Below are 12,443 nucleotides of genomic sequence, written 5' to 3'. Positions count from 1 at the left end.
GCTAAGCTAGCTTGCAGCCCGATAGCTTTCTACTGAGCGCACAGAGTGCAAATTGGTATCTATCTTCTTGTCTGACTCTGGAGTAGACTGTTTTCCCATACTGTTGGTGTAAAAGCTGTGTGTTTAGTTTATGAACATGCTGCTTACATATTAAGCTCTCATCATGTTTAACATGGTGTCAACCTGCTTGTGATAAAAGGAACAGTGGCCCAAATAGTGTAGGAAGATAATATGGTGCAAAAGAGTCCAAACATTGAGATTTCTTCATCCAAGTAGTCCACAAATCTGGGCTCAACTTTGCAAGTAACACAATTGTAAATGTAACCATTCCTTAACTAGTTTAACACTTTCAGTGCCGGCCGTGTTTTCCTTTTTACCCCGTTGAATGCCACCATCCACGGCCAATGTTAACGTTAATATCGCCTAATCTATGTTTTAAATTATGGCTGTGTCTAATCTGCCCGTTGCTTATCAAAGAATCATCTTCCAGTCAACATTGTCAAGGCAGATTGTATTTTTATTGCTTCATTTCCGTTTGATAGCATTTTGAAAATCACCCGTTTTCGGGGAAAAAACAACCCATGCCTATGATAATCGCCTTTTACTGGAATATTCCAGAACGTTGTCATTTGTCTGCCTGTTTATGAATCGTTTTCAAATAAACGCTAGATGATCGATAGTATATGTGTGCGCACACACGCTCGTGCCGTGCGCTGATAATCGCTGCTCTTATTTCCTCATGGCTTTTACAGTCAAAACAGCCATATCACATATCACAAACCCTTATATATCCGTGAAAACGAGTCTGATTATCCTAACACTGATAACATAGATTCCTTACCTGAGGTCAGATGGTATCCAAATGGTTTATTCCAATTTCCGATCGCCATTCGAAAAAATCGATAAATGTATTGATCCATCGTGTGTACAGTATTACCCATATTCGCCGTGGCTCAGAGGCTCCAGATTGAACTCTGGTAGACCCCGGCTGCATCAGTGAGAAGTAAAATGTGGAGTCAGAAATCCGTTCTCCCATTCACTTTCATTGAGTCCATTCCAAAAGGGTGATTTACCATCTGGGAGACGATAGGGGGCACTTTTTTCACATCTGAGTGCCGGCTGTCCCTGGATCTCCAACGGTAGGCTCGCGTGATGCAATATGATTTCAGATCGCTAATAATAAAAAATAAAAATAAAACGAGAATACTCGTGACGTGGCATTCAACGGTCGGGGCGTAAACCCGAGAATAGCCGTGAGTGGCATACAAAGTGTTAAGCCCGATCGGCCCGGTACAAGATTTATTTCACGTCATAAATAGAGCAATACAGTCCGTATTAAGTAGTTAATCTTTTTCAAATTTAGCCAAGAGTAAAGACCCAAAACAGCAGTCAACGTGTATATTTTCAGTACTTTGTTTGTTTACCAATGATTTTATGTTATTAGCTAAATATGAGCTTGTAAAAATCTCTGCGCATTGCACCGAAAAACGGACAATTTAGAAACGGTCACAAGAAGAAGAAGCACTCATGAAATCGTTGTAGTCCTAAGAAGGAGGAGACCTAGGGCTTTCGATGGACGTCGAAATTTCATAAAACTACACTACCCAGCTCACACCAGCAGCGGACAGTGGAAGTCCAACCATTTTTCACGTAATTTTCCCCACATGATTTTTGTGAAACCTGTCTGTTAACATCTAGAGAAAAATCTCAATCTGATGAAAAAGTAACTGTACTTACAGTAGATTTAATTCACAGTCTTTGCTGCCCTGTCACAGGCGCCTAGTGGAACTAAATCCAGATTGAACTAAATCCAGATTGAACTCTGCCATTTGAAAGAGGGGATTTCGCCTGATCCATAGATGTATGACTTGGCCATAATAAGGTCATTAATAAGCCTGATATTCTATATTCATATTTCAAATTGCATGTGTCCGGATGGCAAAATTCAGTACTGTATCTACAAAAAAAACTGTAAACCATCTGCCTTTATTCATTTGCTTAGATTATTTGTACACTTGATCTCAAGAAGGTGCTGAACAGTGGTGCAGTCGTAATATGGGTCAAGGCCAAGCGCATACATGTCTCTCTCCTCTTTCATGAGTCGGAGCTGGGGACGAGACGGGCGGTCTTTTGTCACATAACACACGCCCAACACTCCACGCACACACACACACACACACACACACACACACACACACAGTCTAGGTGATAAGTGCCGGCACCCCCGCGCGACGAGTCATTTTTGTGTCGTCGCGCCGGCTGTTGTACGGCCGGCACTTATCACCTAGACTTTGCATAATAATAGGATGCGCGCACTTCTGCCTCAGTGACGTAGCCTAAACGTCGTTTGACCGCGTATGCCCACCACTGCATCGCTGGTGCTGAATGAGCTCAGTGGCAATTCTTCACGTCTGGTAAATGTTAGCATGGTGTTATTCACCATCAAAGATGGAGAAGAAAATGAATAATAATTTATATTCTCCTTTGGTTCATTACAATTTAATCAAGCATAGTAACGGACACAATATTTCTGACACTGGGGATACATTCCCTGAGGTCCATAGATGCCCCTAGATACATGCAAATGGACCTTGTAGAAGTGGAGCAATCTTCCATTTACTTGGGTATGTACTTTTAGGTGAATTTTCTGAGCATATGGCTAGGGCTTAACACTTTGAGCGCCAGCTATTATCATCATCCCTGTAGTCAATGTGCCTGCTTTCCATTGCCTATTTTCACTGTGCGTCACGATATTTGCAGAGCTATATCTATATTATAGCTATGGAGACAATACTATGGGTCATTTGACAGTCACTATCTCTCGTCCAACATGTAAAAAAGAATACATTTTCATGTATACGTTTGCGTCAAATTGCGTGTTATCCCGTGGTGAATATTGTATAGTTTCAGATAGGGGTGGACGGTATGGTCTAAAATTTATATCACGGTATAATTTGAAGCATAGACGGTAACGGTATATATCACGGTATCAGTGTTTCCGTTAGAATAATTTTTTTTGCCTGATAGGCAGGCTATATAAAGAATGACATCCTCAAGGCATGTAGATTTATAATATTTTAACTTAAAACTAGGCTACTTTTGCGTATAAAGTCATTATATTCCAAATAAAATAAGTCCCGAGTCCGTGCTGCTCCCATTGCAAACAGCCGGGCTGGATGCTGGATTTTGCTAGAAGCATATGTAGCTGCAGAGCCGCAGAGCCAGCGGCGCTTTCAGGTCTGGTCACAGCTTTCAGCCATTGGGTGGGGGGGCGCTGTTGAGCGGACCTGACCTGAAAGCGCCGCTGGCTCTGCGGCTCTGCAGCTGCATGCTATTCGCAAATCCACTGCTGCTGCCGCCGTCCTCCCGGCTCCCGCTGCAGCGTTATCATAACACTACACACATATCATAATGTTTACAGCAAACTGTAGTTGATCACCAGGTATGTTTTATTAACGTAGAATAATTCATATAAGAAAAACGATAGGGACATCTCTTACCTTTCTCCACTGGTTAAAAATGCCAGGAACAGAAATTGAAACTTGCTGTGCGCCGCGGTGATATGTGTTTATTATGAAATGACAATTGCGTGTTGACACGCCCACTGCGCGAAGCCTCCTAAATAACTTTTTCCAGTTTGCACATATCTATTATCTATGACTAATTCTATCTATTTTTAGGGGCAAATGCGATTGAAATAGTCGCGCTGTGGTTACATGACGCCATTGCTATTTTAGAGCTACTCTACCGGTTACACGGTATAGTCAAAATCCATACCGTAGAGCAAATTAATACCGTTTATACCGTATACCGTTTATACCGTCCACCCCTAGTTTCAGAGTGATCCGGGCTAATTCCTGAAAAGCTGAGTTATGGAGTCCTATGTGAATTTAGCTAAAGTCGTTTGCGTTGCTTGCCTGGACACGTTACTATTTCAAAATCAAAGGTATATAATAGGTATTATGTTTCATCATGAATGCATCAAAGGGGGGGGGGGGGGTCGTTTTTTGATGCTCTGATCGCCAGCAACGGCATACGTTTTGGAGTACGTTACATGTGATCGTTGCGATCGATGTGAAATCATTGTTGGATCTAAGTAGTATTGATGTCATATAGTCCTTACCTTTACTAGGAGGTATCCCAAAAAGAATATTCCAATTGTCTGATCACGATTTCCAGTATTGATGTCCATCGTGTCCCTGACATGAACTGGCACAAAATATGCATGAAGTGTGCTGAACGCGTTCCAAAGTGCTCGGATGAAGCGATTCACTTGGCTTGGTCTAAATTCTCCACCCGGACCATATACAATGTAACACACAGTGTGAAATAAGGTTTCAAAGGGTAGGCGATACTGCCACCTAACAGGATTCTGCCGGTATTGCACTCTCGGGGTCTCAGAATGAGTTCCAATGGTAACACAGAGGTCCGTGAGAGTGTATAGGATATTACAATCGAAAACACTTAATATTACGTGTTTGGTGCTCAACGGTTTGTGAGCAAACACGTAATATTACGTGATTGGCCGTGAATGAGTTAAGAGGTTCTTATTTACAATGATGGCTTGGTGACAAAAGGGCCTTTTGAAGGGTAACCGGGGAAAGGGGACATTTTCTTTTTATAAAATAGAAACGAGACAGACGATACAACTCACAGAGGTATAGGAGATATTTAAAACACGCCAAACAAACAACCAAATATAACTCCAAGGTATGTATTACATGAAGCAGAACAGATGATTGACAGTTAAAAGGTTGGGTGACAGTTGCCATTTTCTCCATCAGTCAAGCATTTGACTGTTCAAAACATTATTTGCCAGCGAAGACGACCCTCAACTGTGTATTGAGTAGCATTATTTTACCTCAATGAAAGTTCAGGCTCTTGAGTTTAATACACTAAATGTTCTGTCCTTAGGTTCAGCCGTTACACAGTCGCAGCGCTGGAGGCAAAGATCCACCAGTACGAGCGTGACATGGACCACCTGAAGAGGGCTCTGGAGCGCAGTGACCAGTACATCGAAGACCTGGAGTCTCGGGTTGGCGACGGTGAGAAGAGAGCGCCGGACCAGAGGGAGGCCTCCTCCCAACCGTACGCTAGAGCTCCCCTGGACGGTGCGGCGTCGGGGGGGGACGAGGCTCGGATGGACGAGGCTCGGACGGAAGCCCACACGGGGCAGCAGAAGATCACCATGATGACGAGGAGTCTGAGCGACACAGAGAGGGAGTCCATCTGCAACCCGGAGGTTGGATGTCAAACGCTCCCCGGCACCTGTAGTTTCCTCTTCGCTGCCTCCGTAGGACTTTCGGGGGAGTTGGGGAAGACGCTGACTGGACAAAGGACGGACGAGGACATGGACGGTCTGTCCGAGCCGTTGCCGTCCACTCCGTCCTCCGCTTTCCGTTCCCTCACGTTGAAGAGTCCGGGTATCCGTGGCGAGAAGAAGGTGGCTTTCACGCCACTGTCGTATCAGAGGAAACTCAGTTTTGAGGACGTCGCCGAGTCTGCAAACGGCGCCGCCTCTCCCACGGAAAACACATTCTCCAGCCTCTCCAAACTAACCAAAGGCTGGCCGCCGAGTGTGAAGGAGGAGTCCTCCAAGCCTGTTTTCTGGGAGGACTGGCAGGGATCCAAATCCAGTGATCAGTCCTGCCCGGGTCCAAGTAAAGCACAATCTCCTACGGGAGAATCAAAAAATCTCTCAGACAAGGAGTCCGCTAGCTTCGACATGTCCAGCGAAGAAGCCTCCATGGACGCCGCTTACCTGGACAAGATTTCCGAGCTGGACTCCATGATGCTGGACGGAGAGAGTTCCAGCAGCCGCGGCTCGCACCTCTCCATCACCTCCTCCTCGTCACTCCCGGACTGCGAAGCCACTCTCGTCCCGGAGCCAAAAACCTCCCCCGAAGTCTCGACGGCCTGTGACGGTGAAGATTGCGCCGTAATGGGAGGTGACCGGCAAAACCGGTCACTATGCGACATTGTCGACGGGACCTTGAACGACTCTGAGTCTCCGACAGAGACGAGAACATCTGGGCCTTTTCCAGACAGGGAGGCCGGCGACCAGATGCTGGGATGCGCAGGGAGTGAGGAGGCCTCTCAGACCGACGAACTCTCTTTTGACCTGCTGTTTGACCCGCTGGGGGAAAAAGAGGCCAGCCCCTCCGGCTCCCTCTCTCCGGTCAGCCAGAGCCACGTCAGCCCCTCCTCTTCCACCTCCGGTTGCCATGGTGAATCTGGGAACACAAGAAGAGACAGACAAATGGCCATCAGTCAGCCGACCAAACGGAAGTCTCACAGTCCGTTCAACACCAGTAGCCCCACAAAACTGTCAAAGCTCATGTGACGAGTTGAAAACATAACCATTGTGTGGCTGTTAGATGAAATGGGAATTTGTTTTTGATAAAAGCCTTGTCTTCTATAATGTTACGGAGATCAACTACATACATTAAATGATCAATAGGCCGACGCAGATTTTTGTGAACATTTTATATTTCTTATTATATCTCGACAGTAACCGATAAAAAAAAAAAAAAAAAAACGTTTGACACCGAAATTAAAACGATCCGTCGTTCCTCTAAAAAAAACAACCAAGTCAAACGATTGGAATGAGCGAGCCGCCTGTCAAACCCTATAGTGACACGCGTACTTGTTATGTGGAAACAAGTTGCAAGTCTACGCAAAGGCCTGCTGCTAACACATAGCTGCCTGCTAGCTAGCTGGGCATGGCTTTGGAGGCATCCTGATGCGTTCCGATATCATTTTCGGTTTAAGATGATATTTCTAAGTTCTGCCCAAGATCAACGACCACCTATTGCTCCTTTAATGTAGAACGAACCCATGAACTTGTCACCAGGGTGGATTAACATGTCTCCTGTCTATTCCTGAATCTCAGATGTCTATGTCATTCTATTACATGTATTAAGGTAGAAGATGATTTATTAGTCAATAGTTTCTGGCTAGCTTTCCTGTGGACATTCTCGGTGGCAGCTAAATAGACCTTTTAAATTAGTCTTTCTGTGGATTCAAACGAGAGCCCCCCCCCCCCCCTGTTAAAAAAAAGTCTGAGAATGGTTGTGTGAAAATCCTTTCTTAAGGAACATTTCTGTGTTGTTTTCTGTCGTACCACCTTCTAGTTTACATATAAATATGCCACACAAGCACTGGGACAGGTCCTAGTTCCCCTGGGATATACAATTACAACTAAATAAATGTTCCAACTAATGTCTTCATCAAATGTACAATAACTATACAAATGTGGCCCACTTTGTAATCTGGAGGTGTACACAGTGTAATAATGTGGTTTTGTGATGTGGTTTTCTTGAAGAAATGAAAAGCTACTCTATTGGAGACTATAGTTTCCCCCAAACCTGGATTAGATCATTTGGAATACAAACATTGTTATCAATTGTATTTTGAAATAAAAAAGACCCTTCTCTCCAAGCACCGATGTTTTACTTTCTTTATAGTAACTATATTTTAGATTGGATTAGATTCAAATGTATTGTACATCATACAGCACAAGTACAGTACAACGAAAATAAGTTTGGCATCTAACTAGAGTAATGCAATAGTATAATATACAATGTACAGGTGATTTAAATTGGGTATAAAATATATAAATGACTACTACTGAGTAATGGTGCTAATCAGATGTATATGTACAGAGACAACAGAGTTGTAGTATTGTGTACAGTGATCCAGGTATAAGGTTAGCCATCCATGCATGCATGCATACCTTTTTTATACGAGTGGGCCTCAGTGGGAATCAAACCCTCAACCTTGGCAGTGTTGGTGCCATGCTCTGCCTCTTTTGAAGAAACGTGGTTCCATGTTTCATCACAGTTGTTAATTTGCCGCCTCTGTATTCAGACTATTCAGGCCTGTTAACATGCTATGCAGCATAACGCATTATGCAGACCTCACACGCGCCTGGTAAGTCCAATGTAGCGGAAAGTGCCTTATTTATTATGCAAATTTAACGATATGTATATTTCACATACCTCTTAATCACCGCATGAAAATTTAATTGGGTAACCGTTTGAATAAATTAAGTGTTAATTCATCTGGATTAATTAATTTGGGTAAAGACTGTGTACAAGGTTACACTGGCGTATTAAATCAATTTGTTTAGTGTTCGTTTGGTAATGATGGGGTTTTAATGATCTACGGTGGGGTCTTGTTTCTTCCAACGGGTTTCAAATGGGAAAGAAGAATAAGATTAGATTAGATTCAAATGTATTGTCATCATACAGCACAAGTAGTACAACGAAAATAAGTTTGGCATCCAGAGTGCAATGTGTAACAAGAAAGTGCAATAATAATATACAATGTACAGGTGATTATAAAATATATAAATGAGTAATGGTGCTAATCAGATATATGTACAGAGTTGTAGTATTAATATGTGCAGTGATGCAGGTAAAGACGCACTGGTAGTAAATCATATATAACTGCAGCGAGGCGAGATCATGTGTCTTGCGAGTTGCCATCTTGTGTCAACTGACCACTGGCCAGGTCATACAACGTCTTTCCGGATGAAATTGACCAACTTTAACCTGCAACGTTGAAGATATTTCTTAATTGATATTGTGCTTTACGTCAAACTTGATTAGGGAGACGTATTGGGTGAGCTACAGATTTGTCCGTATTAAAAAAAATACGGCCAAAAGATTGGGCTGGAAACAAATAATTACTCTGGCGCTTTATATTGTATTCTAGTAAAAAGCTCAGTCTGAAACGGGAGGCTAATATAATCGCAACCATATTGTGGCTTTTAAAATCCGTTGCATAAAGCATCCATAATAAGTCTGCAGGCAGGTATTGGAACCCGTGCAAGTCTCCGTAAGTGGAATGGATCGGGCCCCTAAAAAATACAGGCGTCTGGTCTCTAAATTTTTTTTTTTAATTTTTTTTTTATCAGATTGTTCAGGCTATCTGGTGTCTCGCGAGAGCGGGAGAAAGCCGAGCATCGGGCTTGACGAGATCTGAGGCGCTCAGGTGTAAGAGCGCCCCTCTCATCCTCCCAGGCAGCGCTGGGAAACAGTAGACAGATCAGTGCGTCGGAGAGACTTGCAGGCATCTCTCCGTGTGATCTCCGGGCTCAAGGAAGGCTGCACTCGGCGCCGCGCGGCTCAACCGGACGGACAGGGAGAAAAGGGACCACTGTATCTATGACTCTTTTTCCAGCTCTTGTAGCCGCGTTTCCCCCTCATCCCCGTGCACTTTAATTGGAGGATTCTCGCCCAAGATGATGTCCATGAACAGCAAGCAGCCGCACTTCGGCATGCATCCATCCCTACCCGAGCACAAGTACACCACCCTGCACTCCAGTTCGGACGCCATAAGGAGAGCCTGTCTACAAACTCCACAGGTAAATGATCCCCCGAAAAACTTCCCTTTTTCTGGTCCCATGGTCTGTCTGTGTGGCCGGGCTGCGTGTACCCCTCGATTGCGGCGTGTGCATGCGTAATAATAATAACAAGGGGCGCTCCAAGGCACATTCTGCCAAGACGCACGCTTAATGTTTTTTTCATGTCTTCCACGGCAATCACTCGAACCATCTGTGATCTTTTTTGAAAGCATGCTCACACAAAAGCCCGACTTTACTACTTTTTGTATCAATTTTTATGACTTGCGAGCTTCTAAAGGAATATCCCGGCGGTGTTATGTCGTCAAAGGTCCCGGCTGACGAATCGCGTTTATTCATGTTTTTTCCCCGCCTGTTTCTTGTCATCTCTTTTTCTTTATATTTTCTCTTCTCTTCCCCTCGTCCCCTCTTTCCTTCTCCTCCTCTCCCCTCACTTGGTCGCCGCAGCTCCAGAGCAACATCTTCGCCAGCCTCGATGAGACGCTGCTTGGCCCGCGCCGAAGCTCTGGCGGCCGTGGACATCGCCGTGTCTCAGGGCAAGACGCACCCGTTCAAGCCCGACGCGACCTACCACACGATGAACACCGTGCCACTGCCATGCCCGTCCAACTCCACCGTGCCACTGGCGCACCACCACCACCATCACCACCATCACCACCACCTCCAGAACATGGAGACCCCGGACCTTATGGACCACATGAACTCGCCGCCTCTGGCCCTGATGGGCAGTGCGCACGACGGCGGGCCCGGGGGCGGCGGAGGTGGCGGCGGCGGCGGAGGAGGCGGCGGAGGGCTCATCTCCCCTCCGCCCACCCGCACTCCCACCCGCACCAGCACTCGCATCCGCACCAGCACCCGCATCCGCACGCTCACATGCACGGCTTGAGCCACCTCTCCCACCAGGCTGCTATGAACATGAATTCGCCCCTCACGCACCACGGTCTTTTACCGGGCCACCACGGAGGTGGCCAGGGGGGTCAGGGACTCAACAACAACGGGCTCCCTCTATCAGTGACTCGGACACGGACCCCAGGGAGTTGGAGGCGTTCGCGGAGCGCTTCAAGCAGCGGAGGATCAAGCTGGGGGTGACCCAGGCGGACGTGGGGGGCGCTCTGGCTAATCTCAAAATCCCCGGCGTGGGCTCGCTGAGCCAGAGCACCATTTGTCGATTCGAGTCGTTGACACTGTCCCACAACAACATGATCGCCCTCAAACCCATCCTCCAGGCGTGGCTGGAGGAGGCGGAGGGCGCCCAGCGCGAGAAGATGAACAAACCGGACATTTTCAACGGCGGTGAAAAGAAACGCAAGAGGACCTCGATAGCGGCGCCCGAGAAGCGGTCTCTGGAGGCGTACTTCGGCGTGCAGCCGCGGCCGTCGTCCGAGAAAATAGCGGCGATCGCCGAAAAGTTGGACCTGAAAAAGAACGTTGTGCGCGTGTGGTTTTGTAACCAAAGACAGAAACAGAAGCGGTTGAAATTCTCCGCCACCCACTGATGGTGTGGAGGTTCAAAAAACAAAAAATTGTTGTGTGACTGAATTTGGGGACCAAGGAACAATTACGACATCGTTTTCAGTCTTTTGTCTCCGACGGGACGTTGGTGCGGGACTGGGCTTTAGATAAATAAAAAAAACACTTTACGATGCTTCATATCTCTCTTATTTATTTTTCACTTTATTGGTGAATGTGAAAGTATGCAAATAACAGATAAAACACACGAGTTTCGCTCAGTTGTCTCGAGGGAAAAACACTATACCGACGTCAACATTGCCTTTAAAAAAACATGTGAAAAAGAGGTAATTTTATAGCGAGTTATTTTCTTCCGGATAGGCCTATTTGTTTGAAATATAATAGCCATTTACGAATTACCTCATTGATTGTTGAACTGTGTTTTCGTTTGGATATTTCTTTTTGTCATTACATAATTATTTAATTAATTTATTCATCGTTTACTTTATTTATTTATTTATTTATGTTTGTTTGTTTGTTTGTTTATGTTATAGATTATTTGGAGGCTGCTGCAAACTCAAACTTAAGTTGAAAACTTTTTAGGCTATAAATCTAAAGATTTGTATGCCTGCATGACGTGAACTCCTAATTCAATAGCAGTGATTTCGCCTCTGCATTTCAGAAGAAAGGCCTCTCACCTCTAGAAATATATTATTTGTTTTGGAATTTGCACAAAAAAAACAATTCAAGACATCTTTTTAGGGTGCAAGATTGTTTATGTCGAAAATGGTTTTGTATATACAAACATCACTTTATCAACACCTCAAAAAAGGAAATGTCCTTTTGTTTTTGGAAATAAATTTGCAGGGCTAATTTGCTACTATTGGCCATCACGACTAAACGTTCCCAATAATTTTCGAACGCATGATAGCCGTCTTTAGGCTACATTGAGAAGAAAAACGATTATCACAATGAAGGAAAAATAATAAATCTTTTCTGTATTTTGGTTTGCAGTGCAAACATTCTATGCATTCGGGAAAGAACCACAGTAGTGTCTACTGGTAGACTTTATTTTTTTCGTGGATGGTGTACGTCACTGTTAAAAATGCCTGTTTCACATTAAGATCACAACGTTGTTTGTCGTGTTAATTGTTACGAAAAAAAAGTCGTGTACGTAATATTTTACTTTGTGCACAATATGTTTACAACCTGCAGCCCCCCCTCACTCACCCTCTCTCTCTCTCTCTCTCTCTCTCTCTCTCTCTCTCTCTCTCTCTCTCTCTCTCTCTCTCTCTCTCTCTCTCTCTCTCTCTCTCTCTCTCTCTCTCTCTCTCTCTCTCTCTCTCTCTCTCTCTCTCTCTCTCTCTCTCTCTCTCTCTCTCTCTCTCTCTCTCTCTCTCTCTCTCTCTCTCTCTCTCTCTCTCTCTCTCTCTCTCTCTCTCTCTCTCTCTCTCTCTCTCTCTCTCTCTCTCTCTCCTCTCTCTCTCTCTCTCCTCTCTCTCTCTCTCTCTCACTCACACACAACGTTCCAGTCTCTCCTCTGTTGTCCTGTTGAGTTCATTGGTATAATTCATCCTGTAAGCCAAATTACACAGGGAGGTGTTCCAGCAATCTTCTAATAAATGAA

The 12,443-nt window shown here is 44.9% G+C and overlaps 2 protein-coding genes across 3 annotated transcripts in view; both read left to right on the top strand.

The window, feature by feature from the left end:
* The window catches only part of obi1 (ORC ubiquitin ligase 1), a 42,844-nt gene extending 35,415 nt beyond the window's left edge, over window positions 1-7,429 (top strand). For both annotated transcript variants that reach the window (XM_084307566.1, XM_084307565.1), the window contains one exon: window positions 4,915-7,429. In XM_084307566.1, the coding sequence (XP_084163692.1) occupies window positions 4,915-6,343 (1,429 nt within the window). In that variant the 3' untranslated portion in view covers window positions 6,344-7,429. The remainder of the gene's footprint in view (window positions 1-4,914) is intronic.
* Window positions 7,430-9,247: 1,818 nt separating this feature from the next.
* Window positions 9,248-10,863, top strand: pou4f1 (POU class 4 homeobox 1; the record flags this gene model as incomplete). Its single annotated transcript, XM_084309029.1, is given in 5 exon segments — window positions 9,248-9,370; window positions 9,815-9,853; window positions 9,855-10,223; window positions 10,226-10,367; window positions 10,370-10,863. Coding segments are annotated over 5 exon segments (1,167 nt in total).
* Window positions 10,864-12,443: the final 1,580 nt, after the last annotated feature.

This window comes from Notolepis coatsorum, assembly GCF_963971535.1.
Source record: "Notolepis coatsorum genome assembly, chromosome: 2".
NCBI lineage: Eukaryota > Metazoa > Chordata > Actinopteri > Aulopiformes > Paralepididae > Notolepis > Notolepis coatsorum.
This window is presented reverse-complemented; position numbering and strand designations above follow the sequence as displayed.